The 24,001-nt window shown below is 41.5% G+C and overlaps 1 protein-coding gene and 1 long non-coding RNA gene across 2 annotated transcripts in view; one reads left to right on the plus strand and one right to left on the minus strand.

Annotated features, from left to right (window-relative positions):
* Positions 1-13,214: 13,214 nt before the first annotated feature.
* LOC108447326 lies at positions 13,215-15,078 on the minus strand. Its single transcript, XR_001862821.1, has 2 exons — positions 14,814-15,078; positions 13,215-14,437 (listed from the first exon to the last, which is right to left on the minus strand). It is a non-coding gene; the product is annotated as an uncharacterized LOC108447326 (long non-coding RNA).
* A 159-nt stretch (positions 15,079-15,237) lies between these two features.
* Positions 15,238-24,001, plus strand: part of LOC103617466 — a 15,453-nt gene continuing 6,689 nt past the window's right edge. The window contains exons 1-2 of the mRNA XM_017736895.1: positions 15,238-22,611; positions 22,740-22,775. Coding sequence (XP_017592384.1) covers positions 22,339-22,611; positions 22,740-22,775 — 309 coding nt within the window. The 5' untranslated portion in view covers positions 15,238-22,338. The remainder of the gene's footprint in view (positions 22,612-22,739; positions 22,776-24,001) is intronic.

A 24,001-nucleotide genomic window follows, 5' to 3' on the forward strand; every position in this document is an offset into this window, starting at 1 on the left:
ATTTTATTCATAAAGTACAGGAAAATTATTGGAAGTCAAGATTAACAGTAGCGATAATCACTCTGCTGCCTGACATAAAAGCTTTGGCCAGTGTGAGCTGCAAACAAAATGCTTGGCATCTCAACCTGTGCTGGCTGCAATCCACACCCCAAAAAAACCCCTCTTCTACCCACTAAAAGCAAACCCCCTTACTTTTCTGTTTAGAATAAATCACTCCAAAACAGGCTTAAGGATTTTAGGAAAGAATATTCCCTGATGCTGATGCCAGGTTTTCTCAGCAGGGTCTTTGACTATGAACTCCTTTTCATTTGACATGATATATATGCACCCAGCTGCACATATTCCATTTCATGCAAATTTTGGGAATTTTGAAGTCCAACATTGCAAATGTGAATCTAGAGGAATCAAGCACAATCGATTTAAGCAGTAAAGTCTCTGACCTGTAGCTGGAGACTTCTCAGTTTGTATCTTGTTGTACTGATATTCTCTATTTTACATATATAATCTTTCTCAGTGTCATGTCATGCCTTTTAGCAATCTTTGCCCTGAAAAAGCAGCTGTCTTGTGGTTCCTGCAAAATTGCATTCCGGTAACACATGCTTATGACCTGTGTATGTTTTTTATCTTCAACAGACCTTAAAAGCTATGTTGCAAATGCCAGTACTATCCTAATGCATTGCTCTTTTCTTTCTAATTTAGTTGCCTCAGTAAAGGTTGTATGTGGTTGATCAGATATGTAGGAAAAAAATGTTACTGTGAATCTCACTGCAATTTTGAGTAAGAGAAGCCCCCACAAGCCAACAGATGTATTTAATACACAGTCAGAACCAGCAGAATTATTTTTATTTTAAGAAGCCTCTTTGCAGACCTGTTTCCTCTTATACCAACGAAATGCAGAACTGCAGATACAGCCTTTTGTCTTGAAGCCATTGACAGAGGCAAATTGTTCAACCAGTTTTTCCCTTGCACAGCTCTCATTTCAGTACTAGCATTTGCAATTTTATGGATCATTAATTTGGAAGGACAATGCACACTAAAAAAAGGTAAGACTACAGAATAGTGTCTCTTTAGTTTTGGGAAGACTTTAGCTCTTGTTTAAGGTGGTGTTCCTGTTGTGCATTTCTAAGGGTGGAATCTGGATTTGCTGAAGATCAGATCTTTCTGAGTAACTCCATGTGCAGACAGGTGTATTCTAGATTAAGACTGATGGGTCCCATATAATTTATCCATTTTTATTCTTTCTTGCGGAGGTTACCAAAAGAGAGAAAAAGATCTTGCAGGGGTGATTACTTCTACTAAATATTGAATTTCTAGGATGTGTAGGCAGACTTTGCCTAGCATGGCAATTCTTTTTGCATATTTCTGACAGAAAAAGTGGTTAATAGTCCCCTGCAAGTCTTTTTTTCTTCTTATATAACTTTGACTAGATTAAATATTAGACTGTGCTCTGCCTCTCACAAGCTCTTTCAGGAAACCATTTTTCCCTTCATTATTCAATTGGAAAAGGATGATGCTTGAGAAACTGCCTAGATCGTAGCTAGAGATAGAAATCCAAGTTAAAGACCCCTTCCTTTGTCCACTTAGACCAACACTTCAGCATATGGATTGAGTCCTATAACGTCCATCTAAGTCCAGTGACTTCAAGGAAACTACTCCTTCCGGCAAGAGCTTACCACTGGAAAAGTAAGTATTCTTAATTGGAGCTAACTTTAAGTGAAATCCGAGATGAGATTAGGCAGGGTCTAGTTATTCCTGTAAGACAGAATTATGGTCTTTCGGGTGTTGTCTTCAATAATAATGATAAAATCAAATGTTGTGTGGTATTTTCATACTTCCTGACTCCCAGTTGATATAAATCTGTAGCCAGACCCTGTGCAACATGAAACAGTAGAAATACACAGCCCAAACCCCTCTGATGCCCTCAGCTGTCCACACAAGTCCCCTGGCTGTGCTTAGTACCCAGGACCTGTGTGCTACTCGCTGACATTGAGAACAGACCCTGTCCCAAGCCTTTGCACCCTGCTGCAGATGACAGCAGGAAGTCTGTTTTGGTCCTGCTAAAGTGAAGCTAAAATAAAGCCAGACCTGATTTTTTTGGCTGCAGATACACTGAAAGAAATCAGTGAAATACCCGAGGGCAACCTCAATCCACACTGTGGCTGTGGCCCACAGCAGTCACTAGTACTGCTGTGGTGTGCCATGAATTCCCCCTGCTCTGCTTTCCCGCTGCACAGTCGCGCTGCAGTGGATTTTCTGCCCCAACCTTGCTCTCCTGGGAAAGCAGCACAGCCAACAAAACCATCCTGGATCATCTCCAGCTGCTTCTGCTCATTGATTGCCACTGGGCAATTCCACACTGCTTAGAAAGAACATCCCATGCAATGATAGTCAAAGCAAAGGCCAACAGATCGCCTGAATATTTCTGCGTCATGGAGGACTCCCTAAAGGGCAAATTCTTCCATTTCTAAAAACAAGAATTGTTCTCTTCTTATTCTAGGTCACTTGTGGAACTGTACAGATAACAGATCTCAGTGAAATGTCACTAATGATAAGGTCCGGGGCTTTCAGAACGGGTTTCTGAAGGCAGGCATTTTATTTAGGTGTCTAAATGGAGGCGGCAATTTTCACCCACTGTTTCCCAGACTCACTTCTGAAGGCATGGGCCCGGGTATCATTGATACAGCTGGCTACTGAAAAATCAGGCCGGTCTGGGTGTTGCACTAGGGAAAGGAAAAGTGCAGTGGTCGTTGTAAACATCGATTTGCTCAATAGGATGGGACCAGCCACAGCACCCTGCGTGCCACAAACATTGCTATTTTTTGACTGACTGTGACCACACAGAACTGAGTCACCTAATTCGTAGCTGCCGGTGCAATGTAGGCAGTTCACAGGCTGGAAACAGCAGCCTGGATTTTATCCCAAAACATGCCTGCCCACTCCCTACTCCACAGAAATTTTTGTTGCAGCTGAACAGCTTGCAAATAACAAAGTCTAAGCACGCACAGGCAAAGGACGATTTTGCAAAATGTAGGGCTGATCCTTGGCTGCAGCGTGGATTCTGGAGCTTGGCACCTGGATGGTGCTTCCCCACAACCTCCTGTGTGGTTCAGCCATCCCCAGGGGAAAATTCAAGAGTCACTGTTCCAGACAGTAAAATAATTACTATTGGCTGAAGAAATTAAATGTCACTGAGCCGTAGTCAAAATACTGTTTTGTTTTCAAAGGACGCTTCAGGTCGAAGGCCACTGAGTCCATCCCTGACTGTGCCGTGTCTCAACACACGGGAGGAAAAATACACAGCCTTGTTTCCACTTTTCTCTGTTCTCACCTGAATGACTGGATCAAGGTTAAACAACCGCAGACAGAAGGAAAAAGATCACAGAACAGGAGTGGAAACGTGAAATACGTCAAATGGCATTCTTTTTTTTCTTGTTGTCAGAAGTGTTCGGGGCTTGTGGCCAACCAGGCAAGAACAGGCAGGCTGTCTGCAGAACAGGAGATTTGTGACGGTGAAGTCCTGTTGGGGTTTTTCTGGGACAGTTACATATAAGACACCAAAGGAATGGCTCAGAACTACAATCCCCACCTACAATGTTTCTTTTCCTTTACACTTACGGTAACGATGTTTGGGCAACAGTTTGCTTTTTTCAGTTCCTACCCACGATTCATTATGAAACTTGGTAAGATTGGCCATGTTATAATGTTACTCCATGAGTATGTGGATAAAGACATTTTTCTTCAACAGCTTTTTTCTGTATTCATGAACATGTCCCATTGTTTGAGTCATTCCTTAGGACGTAGAACATAGGTAGCATTGCTCGGGCAGAAACCTTCTGCTATCCCTCTCATGTTTATTACTGTGTGTACGATACAGATGGTTTCTGATACTTTGTCCAACCACTTAAACACTGAGTACCAAAACTGCAGAAATTTTCATCATTGCTACAGCAAGTGACTTAGGTAGAATTTGGAGCAAGGGGCAGATCTATAAGAACAATTACTAAAGTAAACTCCACATTATGCTAACTGCAGCAGCACTGCAAACTACAAAGATCAACTTAAAAATTTAAGTTCTCTGAAGTTTTTAGTGGAAATAATTAGTCTGAAATCAAAGTTTCTATCCTAACCCTGACCATGGGTGCAAAGGAAAGGAATTCATTTGGCTACACAACAGAACAGTTTTCCAAACCACACAGCGAGTGCTGCTATTTTTTTTACTTCGTAAATGTAAACTTCTTATTTTAGGTTGTCTAGACCTTTGATTCATAGAAATGTAATTTTAAATTCACTTCACATTCACTGATATTAAGTCACTTTATTCAATTCAGAACATCATGGAATATCTGAGTCCTCATCTGCTTAGTGAAACTCAACTTTCTATGAAGGCAACCAAGCAAAAACCTCTCTTATGCCATTCCCAGTTGCAGAAATAATACCTAAGGAAACACCCTCTGACAAAGTCTTCAGGAATAAAACATTTGCACTAGAGAGACAATATCATTTTAAAGGCAACCTTGAATGAGAACCTTTGACATCTGATAACCTTTTCAGTACCTGTGAATTACCTGCTGCTGGAAAACTCTCCGGTGGCTGAACACTGCTTTGGCAGATGAGTTCGTCTTTGCCTGTAATTAAGACCAAATCTACAAAATACCTGTCTATATTACCCTCAGAAAATACAAGTCTGTGAGCAAACTGGTGTTAGAATTAAAATTTACTGCTATTCATGTATGGGATTCCAAAACATAAGGCAAAACAGCACAAGTGTCAAGAAATCAGCCTACATTTCTATATTTCACTTCATTAAAACAAGGTATCTTTAAATCCCTTATTATGCTGCCTTGTTCTTTCTAAAACACTGCCTTATTGTCATTCACAGGCTTAATGTTCTTGTTGGTAGTCACAGATTTGGTCATATATTACTCATCATCTGGGTAGAGATATACATTAAAAAGGTACATTTCTATACTAAAGACTCTGCCTGGGCACCCATAGAAAGCATGTGTTAATGTCCCCAGGGTCCCTTTTGTGAGAAAGCAGCACAAGTTTCACACTGACATGTGCTGGCAGGAAACAGACTGACACCCACATGTGCCCAGGTGTGAGTTCAGTGACCACAGAGCCCAGAGGGATTTCTGGAGGGGCAGGTTTTGACACTTGTAGACAGAGAGTTCCTGGCTGGTTGCAGGTTTCCTGTCACCAAGGAAAGGGGGCACCAATGTGCATGTGAAAGGAATGGTTAGCACCCTGGTAGGAACTGCAGTACTCATGTTGCTGCAGCTGTGGTGACCTATGGGTGTGAGTGAATCCAGGTTTGTAAAGGCAAGTTTTCATTTCTGCCCCTAAGAGGTAGTTGCTTGCTGGTGTGACAGCTCATAGAGTACACCAAAGGCATAATATACATATTATTTTCTCTCTGTGATGTATTCAGCTTGAAATTCAGTTATGGACAGGGGATTTCATTTTTCCCCACATGAATATGACTACTCTTAGAATGCAAGGAAGTCTATCTATTATACACTAGAAGAACAGTAAATTCCCCCAAACAAAGCACACTCGTTTAACTATGTGAAATGATTTCTAAATAAATCATAAACAAATCATGTCTACAATTTTCGCTGTCTAACAGTAAATGTGGTTGGTAGGTATATCAAATGTAGTTCTAAAAAAGTGTGTAGACTGTGAAAATTCAGTTATCCATAGAATCATAGGGTGGTTTTGGTTGGAAGAAACTTTAAAGCTCATCTAGTTCCAACACCCCTGCCATGGGCAGGAAACCTTCCATCAGACCAGGTTGCTCAGAGCTGCATCCAACCTGGACTTGGAGCACCTCATGGATGGGGAGTCCACAACCTCTCTGAGCGACCTGTTTCAGTGCCTCACCACCCTTACAGTAAAGAATTTCTTCCTAAATCTAACCTAAACCGACCCTCCTTCAGCTTAAAGCCATCCCACCTTGTCCTATGCACTTGTGACAAGTCCCTCTTCAGCTCTCTTGTACCTTTACATACTGGAAGGGGCTATAAGGTTTCCCTGGAGCCTTCCTTCTCCAAGCTGAACAACCAAAGTCTTTCAGCCTGTCTTCAAGGGGGAGGTGTTCCAGCCCTGTGATCAACTCAGTGCCACGTCTCTGGACTCGTTCCAGAGGCAGTTTGGTTGGCAGTGCTAGCAGAGACTATCTGGGGAAACTGTCAGCACGTGGAGTTTATGTGTAGCTGCAGATCTCAGAACAGCGCTGCTGCTGCTGTGCCTGTGCCAGCATGGAAAGTGTGCCCTGCCAGCAGCACTGCTTCTGGCCACACTCAGCACTGATCCCTCTTCACATTGCCCTCTCCCACCACCTTCATGAGTATTAATTAAAAGTGATTCATAAAAAGCTTTCACCAGGCAGCAGCTGGTTTCTAGTCCACACAGCCCTCAGCGAGAGAGCCAAGGAGCTTGGCCATTTGACCTCATGTGCCTTTTCTGCAATTCACAGCAAGTATGTCAGCACTGCCATAAATCTCACACCTCCTGTGACAGGGTTTCATGGCAGCCTCCACTAACTTTTGTCACCCTCTTAGTCACCCTTCCTCCTGGAGTCACCAGGCACTGCACTGACCTGCAGAAGCCAGAGCTGGCAGCCAAGCAGGAGGGGCTCAGGAGGAGGCTTGGGCCACTTCTCTGCTCCATTGCTCTCGCCTGGGTAGCAAAGCTTGGTTACTTCACAATCTTCCCTGCAATAATTTTGAAAAAACTATTTCCTGTTAAGAAAATGGAAATAAAGAGTACCATTTATTCAGTACTACACTTACATTTTTGTATTTAAATCCAGTGCAATTTGTTGTGAGCTTGGGAACTTCCATTACCCTCATGGACCAATCCCTCAAATGCACCCAATTCTGCCAGTCCACCAAACACTGCTGGGTCTCCAGAATGCTCCTGCAGCTGATGCACAGTTCAACTTCCACCAAAGCTGTTCTGTGGACTCCCTCTTTGGGGATCATTTGATATGATGTTCATATGAATATGAACTAGGTACATTTTCAGCCAGATTACAAAATACTCATTCTGCTCACCATGTGGAACTGGAAACAGACTTCACACCAGACCAGACTTTTGGCCTGATTTGATGAAGAGGGACAGGAATTTTGGTGTAGGTAGGGGGAACACTGTCCTTTAAAGCCCCAAGGAAGCCAGTGCACCACCATGTCCAGGCATCAATCCCGCTTGCCAAGCCTTACAGAGGCTGCAGAAACAGTCACAGCCTTTGCCCAGGTGAAGGGAACTGCAAGCTCAGATCCAGTTTAAGGGGACTGATAACCAGCCCCAGCACCCAGCTGGGGTAGCCCTGGCTGCCTGTGGCACCAGGCACTACTCCTTCATCCAAAGGAATGCATGACAGGCATCGCTGTGCCCCAGGTCTGATGTTTTCTTTTCATCCCTTTTCTGTAATTTAACTAGAGATGATGTTACCAGTGTGCCTAATTGTACTCAACCTCACAAAGGTCTTGCCCCTGATGATATTGAGGCAAAAGCTTCTAACAGCTTTTGTGTCACATAAAAAAAGCACTACCTCACACTGGCTTTAAGCATGTTGCATTTTGACTATACTTATTGTTATGTTTTATTATATATTTACTTTTATTTACTTAAATTTTCTATAGTCTGAAATATGCTTCAAATACTTCATGAAAGAAGCAAAAATAACCTTCTAATTTACCAACAAAGTCATCTTCCAGAATGAATCAGTAAAACCTCCAAGCCATTTTCAAGTAAAATGGTACCACATTGCCAGAATGACAAGCACAGAATTGCCTCACAGATGATAAACCAGAACTGAATTTGAGAAACCTCCTATAGACTTTCTACTGTGAATCATCCTTTTTTTAATTATTTTTAGCTGGGGGTTGAAGATAGGGTGATTCATCCCATTCTGAAATCGTTTTCTGTTTCAATACAATACAACTTTGTTTCCTGCAACATCTTTTGAGCAATATTGGAAGAGCAGAATAAGAATTAAATCACTCTCACCAGAAGAGAAAAACAAGTCTGGGCACAGAAGGAGGCATTTTCTGTCTAAGATTTAGGAAGGAGTGGAGCAGCAATGAGGCAGAGTTTTACAAAAAAGCCTCTCTCAAGGCAAACAAAATTAATCTGTTTTAAAAAATGCCAAGGTTTCTGAAGGCAGAGTGGAAATGGTCAGTATTAGGTGAAAAAGAGGAAATTGGGAGATATGGGCTTTACAAACAATGAGGCCCTAGAAGCTGTTGCTTCACCACCAGGGGAGTGCAGGGCTTGTGATGTGGACAGGCCATAGCAAGAAATAAGCAGGATAAGTCATGTTTGGGAGTGTATCCCTTGCCCAAAATGAGGATGTATGGGTCTGAGACTTCTAGCAAGGAAGCTGAAACAAACCCACAAGTTTTCTTGCTCAGCCAGCCAGAGTGACTGTGGGTAGCCACTAGCTGTGACTAATGCCACAGAGATTCTTACCAGCGCTGGCACCATGTAGGTCCTGCATCTTGCAGCAGGAGGTACGTGGCTGGCACTCAAGGCACTCACTCAGGTACCTCTCTCCTATAAATTTAGGAGGAAAATACTACCTGTGTATTTAATTCTCAGAGCCTTGGGTAAACTAATGTATTTGGTGAAGTCATCCCAGGAAAACTGTTTGCCAGCCTTTAGGGTAAAGGACTGTCTTTAGCTCCTGGCTGCCCTCACAGGCTGTTTTGCAGCATATAAACAACACCAACATTGGTGAGGAACAAGGCACTAATCAGGTCAAGTTTCAGTTTATTTGCTTCCCTCCTAGATAATGGTCTATCAAAATATAAACCACCCCACCCTAGTTTCAAAACACCAACATGCAGTGCTAAGGTGGGGTAACCCAAGGGCTTTCCCTGCCTAGTGGTTTTTACCAAAACATTATTCTTGATCTTTATTCAAGCAAGACCAGTTGGGCACAGAAACAATGTCTATTAGACCCACCTCAAAGAAAATCTTGACTGCTGCCCACAAAAAGCATCAAATATTTTTGCAGAAGACACAAAAAAGGTCATGCATACACATTTCAGAACCACTGAGAATGGTGAATGCAGCTACTGAAATGGTCCTACTGCTGTGCTTCCTGTGCATGGATACTCAAGCCTCTCTCCTGGCTTACCTGGAGGGGAGCAGATGGGACTGCACAAGGGTTTGGGTGACAGCTGGCCTGGTGTTCATCCCCATGAGGGAAGCTCTGCCATGCATCTTGAAGCTCTCAGGGGTGGGGGATTATGGGCAGCTTCCCTGTGTGCCAGCTCTTTTTATTTCTAAAAGGCAACTGAGCTTATCCTGCATTGCTGTACACCCTACAAAGCAGCAAAGAAACAAAAAGGAAGATATATGTATTTTTTTAATTTTGATATAAAATATTTTAAATTTCCTTAGATTTCTAAAGCAAATTAAGTGCTTATACAAGGCTGCTTCTCATGGAAAGCAGTATCCAAAAGGAAACACACTCATTCCCTTGCGCAAGCTCAGTTAGAGAATGGCAACCTCCTGGTGACTTCTCTTGGCTCCTAACTAAATCCACCAAACCCTTCCCGAGCCCCTTCCCTCCCTAAATCTCAGCCTTGGCAAGGAAAGACTATGCATGTATTTTATCTTTTGTAAAAAGACTGCATGGGTTTTGAATTGAAAGCCCTCAAGGCATTTAATAATCTAGAAATAATATGACAGCGATTTAGAAATAATATGACAATTTGTCTTTTGAGTTACTTCCTACCGTATCCTCTTGATGAAATGAAGGCTGTACGCCTTCACAATTTTCCATTGAGACAGAATTCCACCAGTTTAATCAAAGTGAAACATTAGGTACTGTTATGGTCCTTGTACCTTCAGATTTCCTTACTGATAACCCACATACTATCCGTTAACCCATTGCATCATTCACAAGAATAAACAACCTGGGCTCTGCATACAGGAAGCTGAACAAAAAGGAAATAGAAAATATTAGTTTTCATGTATGTATTTTCACTTCTGCACAGTCCAGACTGACATATTTTCACAGATCAAGGTGGTCCTTCAGATGTACCTGTTAAGTTCCCTATGGAGACAAAATGCATATCCTATTTTTAAAGTCTGAACCTTTTTCATTTAAACCATTACCTCACCCCCACTAAAGGATGGAAATGATGGCCCATAAGGGTAGCAAAAGTCAGACTTTCTTCCCATTCTCTGCTATCATACTGCAATATTGAGGGTTGGGTGCTTGTGTAATGCCAAGGATCAGCACGTGTTCAAACATGTACACAGTGGAAGGGACAATGGACAATATACCCATTTACCTGGGGCACAGACTACAAAACTCAGATTTTTTTACTTAATAAGGTAAGTAAGTCTTTCCTCAGTTTCAGTAAAAGGAGGGTGTTAATACCTCTGCTCTCCAGATGTGGAAGCCCTTCCAGACTCTTAGCTTAGCTCCCCACTTCAGGCACAGAACCACATACCCCTCTTGTTAGGTATGTGTAGATGGGAGAAGGACTCAGTGAACTCCTTCCCAGTGGAAGATGAAAATAATTATTGATGAGCAACAGGTTAGCAATGACAAATTGTAGACTTTGTTCCCACCAGAAAAGAATGAATGTGATTTAGTGTAAGCAGAGGATCCATAATCAAACCAGTTTTATCACTGTGAGTGTCCCAGTTCCAGCGAGGATGGAGTTCACTTCCTTCACAGCAGTGCCATTGAGGCTGTGGCTTGGATTTGTGTCTACAATACAGTCACAAACTCACCAGTGCTTTCTCTGTGGCTGCACAATTCTTGCACAGCACCAAGGCTCTCTCCAGAAGACATTTTGTTGCACACTTAATTTTGGCCATAGTATTAAAGACTAATTTTTCAGTCTTTCCAATAAAACTTCAGTGGGTTTGTTATTTGGTCCCTAAGTTATTTCAGGGGCTGTTTATGAAATGTGTCACTTACTCTGCTGAAATTACTGCAATAAAAGAATGTAACTGATGGGTTTGTTCTGAAATTCTTTTAAAGATTACCCATCAATAAATCAATAGAGGCAGAAGGTTATTGCTTGGGGCATTTTGGTGGATGTAGGAGAGTTCCTTGACATATAGTGGACAGCAGGCTAAACAGTGAGCCAATGAAGCTGCTGGGAAGGTGAGGAATAGAAGCGCTCTCCCTGGGGGTGTTTGGAGGCTGAGCACTGCTCTGTACCACATCCAGCCCCAACTGTGCTGGGCAGGACCTGTCTTTCCCAGGCCCTCTTTGTGCATGCACTTATTTGACCTCAATCCCATGGAAATCATTAACTTTTCTCCTGAGAAAGCCCAAGACGATCTCATGCTCCCAAAAGTGAAGTTTCTCTGTGCAGCAGGTATTTTTTCCTCTGCTTTCCGTGCTGCCTCAAGAAATAAGCACTTGTGCTTTGAACACCTCCCCCTTTTCTGATAAAACAGTTTTCCTTAGCTTTAAGATACTTGTCACTCTCACACGATGCTAAATGGAAACACTGTCCTCTGCAAACAAACCCACAACATAGAGACAATGAAATATTGTCTCTCCACAGCACTGGACAGGAGATATTTTTTAAAGCTGCTCCTGCATTGTTTTTTCACTGTAGCTCTGGTGTAAGTCAGCTACAAAGAGGGAAGAGGTGGAAAAAAAGTGAAGCAGCTGAACTCACAGGTGTAGGGAGTTTTCATCTTCTGTCTCTCAGCAGGGTATCTACACTATTATTTTCTGGGGATAACTGTACTCAGAGCTGCTGACACTATTCACAAGTCCACTAGAGAGCAGCTATGCCTCACACTCAGCAAGGTTCTTTTTAAATTCATTTCTCTGACATTTATTGCACTTCACTCAAATGACTAATCAGCCCTGGAAAGCTTTCTCAGTACTAGACTGAGAGGCAATGGAGGTGTGGACTCAGCTGCTCTGATTCATACCTGAGTATGTGAATGCTCAGCCTTGGCACCGAGCTGCTCTTGTTCATGCACAGTGTCATTCTTGAAGAAATCTTAGCTCATAAGAGAAGAAAAGTAAATCAACACCCTGAAGGTGAAAGTTCCCTTAAATTCCTTCAGTAAGGAATACACAGATTTTTTGGAAAAAGTCTAGAGCAAGAAGCAGCCAAAGGGCATGTCTTTCCAGTCAATGGATAAAATGGGAACAGAAAAATAGCTAAATAAGGCTATTTTACCCCATTTTCAGTAGGTGCAATAAAGTGCTGTGTAGGTCTAAAGAACTATTAAGGCACAGCAGTCCACAGCAAGCCACATTAGGCCATTTTCCACTAACTTATGGAAGACTTTAAGTAACACTGAAGAATGATTTACACTAATGAGAAGACAATGTATCATATGAAATACAATTTTATATAGAGAAGGCAACTTAATGTATAAAATACTGGCTTCTCCTGACCACCCTCATAGCCTTAATAAAAACATTGAAGTTTTCTTTCTTTAAACATCAAGGAGCAGCATAGAGACACAGTTTGAATTCTGAAAGTTCCAGTACTTATCTTTTTGTCAGAGAAAAAGGAAACTACTACCTGTCCAAACAGCTGGCAAATCCAGATTCCCTAGCCTGGTAAGTTAATTAAAATTGCCCTGGCTCTGTTAGAAGCAGACAGAAATTATTAAGACAGAAGTTCTTTTACCTTTAACCTACACTATCCCTGCCCCTTATGAACTGCCTTGAAGTGCCTGGGTAGTTCTGCTTTGGCACACTGGCTTACTGACCTTCCTTTTTTATGTCAGATCACTTAACCCTCCTGCATCAAGTAGGAAGGACAAGGACCAACTTCAGCCTTTTTATGCCAAAAGTCTGGTTTTACTTGTGTCCTTTTACAGTTACTTCCTCAGTCCTCTATTTTCTGGAATACCGGTTACTGACTGTATATAATCCTGGCACTCTTTCTCACCTGTGAAAAAACAAAAACTTTTCAGAGCATATATACTGAACCATAAAGATCTAAGGAAGCACAGAGAATGACTATAAATGTTAGACTGATCACCTAAAAAAGGGAGAGCATCTGATTTTTTAATTTGCCAGAAACCATATGAAGTGGCACAAAACACACTGCAATTACTGAGATGGCTAAGAAAAAAAAGCTCACTTCAGGTTGGACATTCTACATCAAACAATGAAGAAAGGTTTTTTCCCCAGCTTTTAAAACTATTACAAATAAAACATCATAATTAAAAATCACTAATGGAAAATTGAAATGATCATATGAACGTGTCAGCACAGAACATTTTAATATTTCTAGTTATTTATTAGCTTTGACAGAAATTGGCCAAACTTAATTAAATCAATCGGGATATCATGAACAGAGCTGAGAGGGTAAGTTTGTGCACTGAACTCGGTCTAGCAATAAAGAAGAAAACAAGGCAGCTCAGACAACCAGTAAGGAGAGTTTCCATGGCACATGATTATATCAGAGGGTAGAACTGTTTATCTCTGCTCAATTTAAACGCAATTTAAAGTGAAGTGAACGGTGACATTTCTCTCAGTGAGGCCAAATCAGTTGTGCAGAGGGCAATGGCAAGGAAAAGAGACAAGAAAAAATCTACAGGGTCTAATGCTTCTCTGCCACACTCTGCATTTTCCCAGCACCTTTGAAAACAATGTTCTTTAACCTTTCCCTGCAGATCCGCCACAAACGGTGTTTGAAAGCACATCAGCCTCCTTTGATCTCCGGGTATTGTTTTGGAAATTACATCTTTGTCTCCTTTTTTCTTCAGGCCGTTTCTGAGATTCTCATGAGTTTTCCTGTTCTCAGGTTCAATGTTTCCATTTCCCTTCACGTTTTTGCCCTTTATGCAGCAGTATCAAGTACAATTATTTTGCATCCTTTGGAGTGCCATCAGCATCTCTTCTGACTTCTCAGCTGTTCCCTCAACATCAGGGTCCAAACCTGCAGAAGGCGAGATTTAAGGGATGCAACTATCCTGGGAGGTTTAGGTACCAAGTAAAAGAAGCATTGACAGAGTTTTTCCATGGGTTGAATAACAAAGTAATTATGTAATCCTTATGATAATCAGAAGAGGAGGATCCAGGAGTGGAAACTGAGCTATATGGGAAGGAATTATGAATCCTATGATATTGCTTCTAGGTAAAGTCTGGGTGCTTCAAAAGAAAGCTAACCCTTGGTTATCTGCCTACCTGCATATCTTGCAGTGATAATGGGGAAAATGTGATTTTCAAAAGCCTCCATTGTTCTAGGCTAGGATCTTCAGTGCCTCCTTGTTTGCCTTTTGGTTTCCCTCGAGTTAGTTCAGAGAAATAGCACTGTCCTGCTCAAGGGATGGGTATCAATTGTAAAATCTGCAAGAAGCTCTTAAGTAACAGGCAAGAAAAATGTCCTTGTCCAGAAGAGTATTTTTGAGACCAATTGTACTCTTTTCTTGTATATTCATCTACAGATGTAGTCATCATGTTTACTACCTCAGGTTTCTGAAAAGAAAACACAAGCAGGACAAGACACCTTAATTTTCCAAAGGTACAATGTTAGAGTAATACTTTTGGTTATTTTTTTTCCTTGAAAAGGAACTCTCCTGAGAGGACCAATGAGATAGTAATAGGGAATTAAAATCCATGGTCTTCTATTGATGTTTCGATACGGAAATTACTGAAAATTATTAAGATGAATCTTGCAGTCACCCCTCTGAAATAACTAAGTGGGTGATCACACTTTCAATCTTTATTCACACAGAAGTCATTGACTAATGTTTTCGGACAGATTTTGGTACTCCCACAAACACATTAAGTAATTCTTTTCACACAAATAGTAATTTCATTTATTTTTTAGCAAGAAACTTTGTTATATTACCTTGAATGTTATTTTTCTTCTCCTTTGTTTTCTAGCAAGAGGCCTTTGCTCCTTTTTAATACATTCCCATAGGTTCACTCAGAGGGAATGGCGTACACGCTTCTGGGAACTTGTGTGGCAGAGGCAAAACTGCTGTTGTTGAAAACTCAAAAGTTTGGGCAGTCACTGGTCCTGAGAGTGAAGGGAATGGGATTTGCCACTATTAGAGGCTCAGGTGTCCTGTATTGCACAGCTCAGCTTTCTGGGAAGTTACAGGATGGGAGGCACTCACCAGAGCAGAAGGGAGGAGAGTTAGGGAAGGAATGAAGGCTCATACAGGTGAGTCCATGGCTCTCCTGGCTCCAGTTAAGTGATGATTCTGTGATCCTGTGAATCAATTCACTGAACTCTGCATGGAACTCAACTACAAAAGAAAAAAAAGCAAATAACTGATCAACGGTTCAATTATGTTTTGCTGTGATTGGTACTACTTCTGCTGCAGCTCCCTCTCTGTCCTACCTTCACATTCTTTAGTTTTGGATTTACCTTACATGTAAATTTATTTATTTAGGCCACCTGAAAGACTACAGATACTGCTGGTTACCTTAAATGGTACCAGTACTATAGTTTATTCTAAATTACCTTACTTAGCTGTTTGGGGTTTTTTATATCAAATTCTCAGGTGGAAGATTTTTATTTTATAAGTCCTCTGTAATTTCCCACATTTACTTACTCTATTTGTCTCCACACTTGTGGAGAATGCTTTCCTCTCACATCTGGCTCTCTGTATTTAATTTAATATTTCCTTCCTAGACCTTAATCATAACCAAGAGTATCTTGATTTGTCTCGCTTTTTGAGGTCAAAACATGCTCACAGTGCATCTTAAAACATTTCCATTACCGTTTCCACTGAATGCAAGGAAAATATGTTGACTTCATTAAAAAAAAAGAATAAAATTGAACCAGAGATAATTTTCATAAATTAGATGTACAGATTTCACAGCTCAGAAACAAGGATGTCAAACGTGTCCAGCCTATACAGCCTCCTACACAGAAACCGCAAGGTTTCAACGACAAGTCACTGAAACCACAGCATTCAGCTTTTTATCCAAGACAACCTCTACCCAACGGGTGCTGCTGCCTTGGTGTGCTGACTGCTCACACAGTAGTTTTTTCAAAGTTCGCTTAAGGTGCTGACCTGTGAAGAGAAATGAAACTCATCATGCAAACAACTGTGCTATACAGCTTCTCAAATCTGTATGTGTGTGCACATAACAGATAAACCTGCATGCACCGGCACACACATTCCTACGTTAGATACGTCTAGTTAGAGATGAAGACAGAGACATCTGGAAAAAAAGGTCATTACAAAAAGCTGTTTTTACAAAGTTACTAGCTTGAAGTTTTATCTGTTAAGGATAGCATGAGCTAGCCACCTCAGCAGACTTTAACCTTTTGTAAACAACTAAATAGCAGATCTATTTATGAAGTTAAAAGTCGTAACAAAGAGCATTACATTCACAGAGCAATTAATGTATGAGAAACAGAATAGTATTCCTATTTAAGAGAATTCCAGATGGGTATAGCTACTTCTGCAGCAAGGCTTTTATTGATAAAACTGCCTGAAAAGTAACAACAAATCCTGCTTGCACAATACCATCATACCTACAGGAGTCTTAAATGTAGATCAGGGTGCAGAGTTAAGATTCCCCTAAATACTCTTCCATCAAATGATTCTGCCTGAATGCTGTCTGCACTGGCACCAGATTGCTGTTCGTGGAACAATGATGCTGAGTGAGAGCCACTGGCCCCCTCAGCCTCGTGTGCTAAGGAGGCACTTGTTGCTTAGGCGATCACAGTTTGGTTCAGTAGTAAAGGCAGTAGAAGGGGAGTTTTGGACTTCTGGCAACTCATTTCTATTTGCAAATCTGTCAGGTGTGCTAAGGAGAAAGTAGGGTCGATAGTGAAATGATTGCAATCAAAACAAAGCTAAACAAACAAGCTCTCAAGGCCTTTGCAAGAGGGATTTCACTTTAATGACCCAAGGCCCTGTAACAGAGGTTCCTCAGATGCTGACAAACTGTGACACAGAGTAGCAGTGACCTGAGGAGAAGGTTCTTTAAATGGCTTTGCAGCTGAAGAAAAAACCTGCATTACTACACCCTGAGAACTGCAGAGGTGGCTTCTGCCTCAGCCTTCTCTTAGGCTACACAGTGTGACACCAAAGCCTCTTCTCCGCTGCAGGAGCTGAAGTACAGCACATCTGGTGGCTGATCCAGTGGTCTACAGCACGCACAGGGGTGGTGCTCAGGGCAAGCTGAGGAGTTGGTGTGCAAGCAGGGACATGGAGTCGCTCCAAAGGGAGGCTGCATCCTCCAGTGCAATGTCACACTGCTCCTCTGTCCTCACTACTTCTTGCTGTGCCAGAGGAGCCCCAGCACCGTAAGACAGGACATTGTCCCGGGGAAGACACAAAAGAAAGGGCAGGAGAACAACGTGACTGAGTTTATAAGATTTGGAATCAACACTACCATTAAAAATAATTCTAATAGAAACTGTGTATAAACAGTAAACACACATACATAGATGAAGGAGAGTACGATCTGTAGTATTGTGGTAGCACCTGAGAACCAGAAAGCAGAACTAGTTAGAAATAAGTAGCATTCAGTCATCTGCCAGCAATAACCATAATAAAAAGGAGAGATTTGCATTTTATTTTGAAGATACAGTTATATAGAATGTATTAATAAGGCAAAATCAGGACAGATCTGCTGAAGGAGGGAAAAGGGGCCATAGCCCCTCAGCGGCTGTGCCCTGTATTCAGCTTTAGACTGTGTAAGAGGAGAACAACTGCACTGCTGTGGAGATCCCACACCAGCACAGCAGCCTCATGAAATGCATCAAACCTTTAATTCTGTTATCAAACTCAAGCTGCAGTGTCATGCTGATCACCATGCAAGGCATGACAGGATAAAGGGAGCCCCAGCTGCCAGTGGAATGCTACCTATGTAGCGCATTCCCACGGGCTGCAGTAGACTGTGCACATCCATCTTGAGCCTATAATGCTTTGCAGGTTATCTGGTTTGTACTACTGATGTTGTAGCACAGAAGTGACTCTCTTCTGACTTCTGTTCCTTCTGTTCATTAATATTAGTAAATTAAAAAAGCAAGCATTTTGCATTGTGCCCATTCTGCATCCTCCATTCACAGTCCAACACCTGCATGTATCTCTTCTGATTTTTCTTTCTCAACATTTAGGATGAACATGACACACACACTGTTGGATTTCAGCACTACCACATCCCTGCCTTTCACACTGTAGGCCTGTGTCTTAGTGGAATCATTGGGAAATGTGTTGGGAATGTTGGGAAACAGACAACACTTCTGTGGTAGAAAGGCTGTGGGCCATCCTTCACAAGGAGACCTGCAGACCTGCCATGCATCAAACCCCTGAGCAGCAGAAGTCCTGGCTGCCGAACAGAGCAGGAGCAATGACTCGTCTCACTCATTGCCCCAACCTCTCCCCTCCTGTGGCTTTCAGCTGAGCAACTCCTTTCTGCCCTCAAATTTTTAAGAGAACTGTGGTAGCTGAACATCCTGTCAGCTGCTGCCTTGTCCTCTGAACGTGGCTGTCCTCTGGTAGTGGGGAAAGATTATGAGCACTACTGCAATGCTAACAAGAATGAAGCTCTCTATAAAAGCTGGAACACAGCCCAGGCACAGCTCTAAGCTCTTAGTTACAGAAATCAAACTGTTCAGGCCTTATGCAGGAGTTTTTAGCTGAGATATGAAAGGAACTGCATGATGTGGATGCCTGCAGTGGCAGAAGACTACACTTGGTGACCCAGGGAGGCTTCTTCCATCCTACATTCAGAGAAAGGTGTGACCCAGGAGGTGGGAGGCTGCTCCCAGCACTAAAGGAGACTTAAAAGGATGTGCCCACAAGAGGACAGTTCTGAATATCTGGCACTGGGCAGGGTCGGTCTAAGCTTGTCTCAGGCTCTGGGTGTTAACAGGAAGTTTTCTCAGTACAGTTTGTTATCAGTGGTTGGGAAGAACACAAATACATTGAACTATGTGCCTAAAAAGGATTACTGGGTTTACCTAGGAGCAGGATGGGAAAGAAATCAGCTACAAGTTAACTCTGGAGGAACATTATGGAGAATGTAAATGGTTTTATATTGTTGCCCAGTAATATTTTAGTACCTATGTCTCCCCATTCAGAGTTATATTTACTCTGCTTGTTATTGCAAATACAAGTTAAGAATAGATTTTGTCCCAGGTTAGGTTTTCCCTCTTCAAAGCAAAGTTAAAAGACCAAAGAATTATACCAAAGTTTATAATAGGAAAATAAGATTGCAAGGGGGTAGAACTAACTTACAAAGTTGTCAGAAATATTTCAAAGACTAGTTTTTCTAAATCTGTTTTACAGGAATCTTCCTCCTAAGTCTCCCATTTTCCAGCATAACTCTCTCCCCTCTTTTCCTACAATCCCCCCAAGTCACAGATAGCACACACACAAAATTTCACAGACCTAAGTTATAAAAATTCTTTGAAAGCAGCCCTGTACATTACAGAGTTTTTTGGCTGAGCCATAGCAATGACTAAGCCATGGGAAAAGCCTCCATTCAGCTCTCCTGTAAAGGAAAATGTAGGTGGGGGAACCGGGCTTTCGGGGTCGAAGTCATGCATCTCTTGGGTGGCACCGTAGCAAAGAGGAAAGAGGAGGATTCGGCCTGGCAGGGCTGGGCTGGGAGGTTTCTCACATTTCCACTTCTCAGCCATCCCTGTGGGGCTGAGCCGGCGACAACGTGAATGAGGGTGTCATTGTTTGACTCAGCATGTTCCTAAGCCACAAGAGAGAGGTGACGTATATAAAAAACTTGCTGCTCACTCTTATCTGATAAGAGGGATATCAAGGAGTTTTCTCCACTGCCTAGACAATAGAGGAAGTCCTCCTTTGTCCTTGCATTTCACTTTCTCTGTTATAATGCCTTCCTTGAAGCAATTATTGTGGCCTTACAGCCTCTAACGCAAACCAGAAGACTATACAGCAGTTTTAGAGACCTGATATGCAAACACAAGTTACCACATTGTCAAATGCCCATTGTTTAACTTCCCATTTACTCCACCAGCTTTAAAACCGATCTCTGATCTAACTGATTTAATTTGGAGTAGCTCAGACAGAGCCGTCTCACCTCCCATGATTTTGCTGGAGATCTGCCTCTGTCCCTTCAAGTCCTGTGCTTCTGAAAACACAGATTTTTTTGTCATATTTTTTTGTCATATTACACATCCAAATGAAAAGTTCCCAACCTATCAACCAAATAAAGATGAATAACAGGCTGACAGTGCAAGCACAACCACCTACTGGAGCTGGGCTCAAAGAGGTTTCCCAAAAGAATCCACAGTTGAAATACTGACAATAAGAAGTAAAAGCAAGCATTATCACCAGCCTGTTTCTTTACTATGAACACTTCCACCAGCAAGTCAAAAAGTGGATTAAGGATAAATGAACATTCATCCACGTTACCACACAACAACCTACAGAAAAGTTATGGTAAAGAGGAGCAGAGCCAAGTACCCTCTTCATGTAAAGAACACCACAATTGGAAATAATCTCTCCATGTTCTCAGCAGCCTCAGGCAGCTGTTGGATAACAGACAAAAAAAGTTTTACAAAGCATCACAGGAATGGGATGGAGGGAGGAGGGATAAAAAGAAGTACTGGTGACCATGTGGTTGCTCAAACCAAAGATGCTGTTGATTTCCTTTAATGAACCTTAGCTATAAATTAACAGTCATTTCAAATAAAACCTACTGAGATCCTCTGTACCGCACAGTGCAGCTGTGCTGCTTATCTAACATTATTTCACAACACATCTATAGAAAAAAAAGATTAAAAAATCATCACACTACCTTTTCTTCAGGAAATAAAATTTCAGACTATGTGATAGAAGAAAGTATTTTTTTTCTTACTTGTTTCAGTTCTCATTTTTCAGGATTTCTGTTCTATTGGGTGTGACTAGCTACCCCTTTCACCAGGAGAGGTTGTGTGTGTGCATGCATGAGACCCTGTGTGCCATACGTGTACCTACATACACCTGTAAAATCCATTCCTTTAAGCTATTCATTTTCTGAAAGAAGAAAAATTACTTAAGTACATAAACAGCATAGAGTAAATAATTGTTTGTGCACAGAAAACAAACGTGCCAGAGTATGTCACATACAGCTCTCACCAGTTTAAGCACTCATTTTTAAATGAACAATGAACAAGTGACCCAGACTGACAGCCCAGATTCACCCACCAGACAGATGCAGGTGCATTTGATACAATGTCAGCATATTACACAGATTACCACACACCCAGCTGCTGTCCAAACTCTGTGTAGATTTTGTAAAGCATCTCCAAAACCATCTGGAATCTTCAGATTTTCAGAGACAGATTTAATTTGAAAGACACATGACCATCTTTTTATTCCCCACAGTGAAAGTGCCCAAGTGACTTTAACTGCCTTCTGCTAATTCCAAACAGGAACCTTTTAATGGTATTGATAATAATTAATTAATGATAATATGTAAGAGGCATTTAAAGTTGGTTTTTTCCTCTTTGTGATAAAATATTACAATCAGTGATTTTAAAATCAACTGATTCCTAGAGCTGGCAGTCCAGTAAGTCCCTATCCCTGCAGAGACTTTTGTATGGATTTCACCCAGAACAAGTGCACTTCTAGATTCCCAAGAGAATTCTCAGGTCTCAGTATCACATCTTCTTTGAAGAGAATAAACTCTGAAACTAACCTTGAACCTAGCTGCTGAAGGATGTAATTGAATGTGTTTAGCTGTCACAAGTAATAGTGTCCCTTGGGACTGACTCACCAGGATTTAGTCCCTGCTCTTCCAGTATTGCTCCCATCTTAGTAATGGGCGTCATTCAGGGATTCATCTCTCCCAGAACAATGTCTCTCCCTGCAACCTTCACCCCCAGTGGATATGGCCTCCACAATGGTGTTAATGAATCTGCTACTGGTTCCAAGTAAGTATAAAGCAGATCTCAGCTGATTTAAATGCTAAGATGAGCTTTTACTCACAGCTCTAACAGAATCCAAGCTGGGAATGAAAAAGCCAAGGTTCATAGATGTCAGGAGGAACTCGCTAACATTCCTTGGAGCCCTAAAGTAAGATAAATACATTTACATTTTGAAAGAAGTCCTGTCATATTTCTCCAGAACAGTACAGAAGAGCTGCAGATGGACTGAAGAGATTAGTTGCTGTATGACACAGGAAAAAAAATGCAGAATCTTTGTTTACCTAGGCCTGTGGTTTCTAAGTACCAACTTTTTAGTACGTTCATTTCTTGACTCAAAGTGAAAATGGGAATTCACCCTTTTCTCTTCTTTTCCTGTCCAATGTGCAGATCGGGCACATTTTCTTTCACTCCATCAATCCCTGTCCCCCCACGCACAAGGTCGCGTACAGGCATCTAGCCAGTGGAAAAGAAAAAAGGGTTACTCATTAATCCATTCTACAAAGCTTTCCAAACTGAAATGGGTGGGTTCTCCATCTCCAGCAGGGAGCAATATATAGGTAGATGCAGAGCATACCTGAGCACAGCTCAAACTGGAGTGTTACACTTGAACAGCACAACTTTGCTCCCAGCACGTTTTAAAACAGAACCTATCAGGATGAAGAGGATGATTATTTTCTGCATGCTTTTCTTCTGCTCCAGTATGGTGCTGACTGCAGCTTCACCCAGAACAGCGAAATACAAACAGATTCTCAAAACAATTGAGCAATTAGAAACCATGGTGAAAGATAAGGTAAGTGATGGTATTTGTCATAATATTGAAATTTCCTTTGAGCATTATGTATTGCTTAGTACATATCTTGTGATGGACACCACTTTCAAATGTTAAAACTTTTCTAACTTAGATTTGTTTTATTTTAGGATGCTGAATTCCTGCATACACCAGAAAACACTGTGGTGAGACTGCTTTAACATTTTTTTCCTATTTATATCAATTTGATTTTGTATGGGTTTATTCCATTGACAAATGGCAGATGTCTTCTTCACGTCTCTGACCTAGTACTCTTAATGCAAGCTAGACTGAATAAGAAAATACTTCATAAAAGTTCCTTTTTTCTTGATGTTTAATGGCAAAAGTGTTTCTATTTTGGCATCTCAATTACTATTTTGCTATTGTATGTGTACCATAACCCACCAATAGATCCAGAGCTGCACATATTCCATTTACTCAAGGAATACTGCTAAAAGTGAGGATTCATACAAGAGCCAGAGGAGCAGCAGTGCTTTTGGGGATGCAGGTATTTGGAGTGGAAGTGCCTTCAGCTGCCATGAGCTCCAGCACAGCTGAGCTGACCCCCTTGCCTCCCAGTGCAGCTAAATGCCAAGAGTGGCACTGCAAGGCCATGTCACAGAGTGCTTCCTCTCATCTGCAGTCACACTGCTCTCTCTGAGACTATCTGTGCAGGGGTTGTGCTATCAACGGGAAGACAAAACTGCATCTGCAAATATTGTCTCTTCAGATTATAACTAGTTAAAATACAAGAGCAGCTGCCAGTGAATCACTTTTTAATACAGATACTTCTTTATACATCATTTAGTGCTGACATTTGGCATCTTCCAAGGTTAAGAACTTCTGATATACAGTAGCAGTCACCAAGCCTCTGCATTCTCCAAAGTGCCAGGATGCAGGATGTACTGTGAAATTAAATGCCAACCACAGTAACATCATGTCTTAAAAGCTTAGAGGGCAACTACATCCTACTTTGATAATCCCCCAACATGCAACTAAGGTCTAGAGCAACCTGTGGCTATCTAATATTATACTTGTATTATCAGCTGTCTTAAATTTTTGAGCCCTAGCAACTATTTCGTAGCACAAACAATTTTGATCGACATATAAAAATGATCACTATGCATTACGACTCTGTAAAGCTGCAGGCATTCTTCAAAATTTATCTACTCAGGACTGTAAACTCCCTTGCAAAGCAACTACAAGAAGAAAGGAAAAAAACTCACCTCATTTCACACAGGTTTTGGTTAGCCTCCTCCTAGGCTTTACAGCTGGGTGCATGTTTTACGGGCCAAAAAATATACAGAAACATGGCCAAAGCAGATACATTTCTTCACATTGCTAGAAACAACTGCAGTGCACAGACTCATTGCTGGACTTTTTTCACTAACAC

The sequence above is a fragment of the Corvus brachyrhynchos genome, unplaced genomic scaffold, assembly GCF_000691975.1.
Source record: "Corvus brachyrhynchos isolate BGI_N302 unplaced genomic scaffold, ASM69197v1 scaffold105, whole genome shotgun sequence".
NCBI classification, from domain to species: Eukaryota; Metazoa; Chordata; class Aves; order Passeriformes; family Corvidae; genus Corvus; species Corvus brachyrhynchos.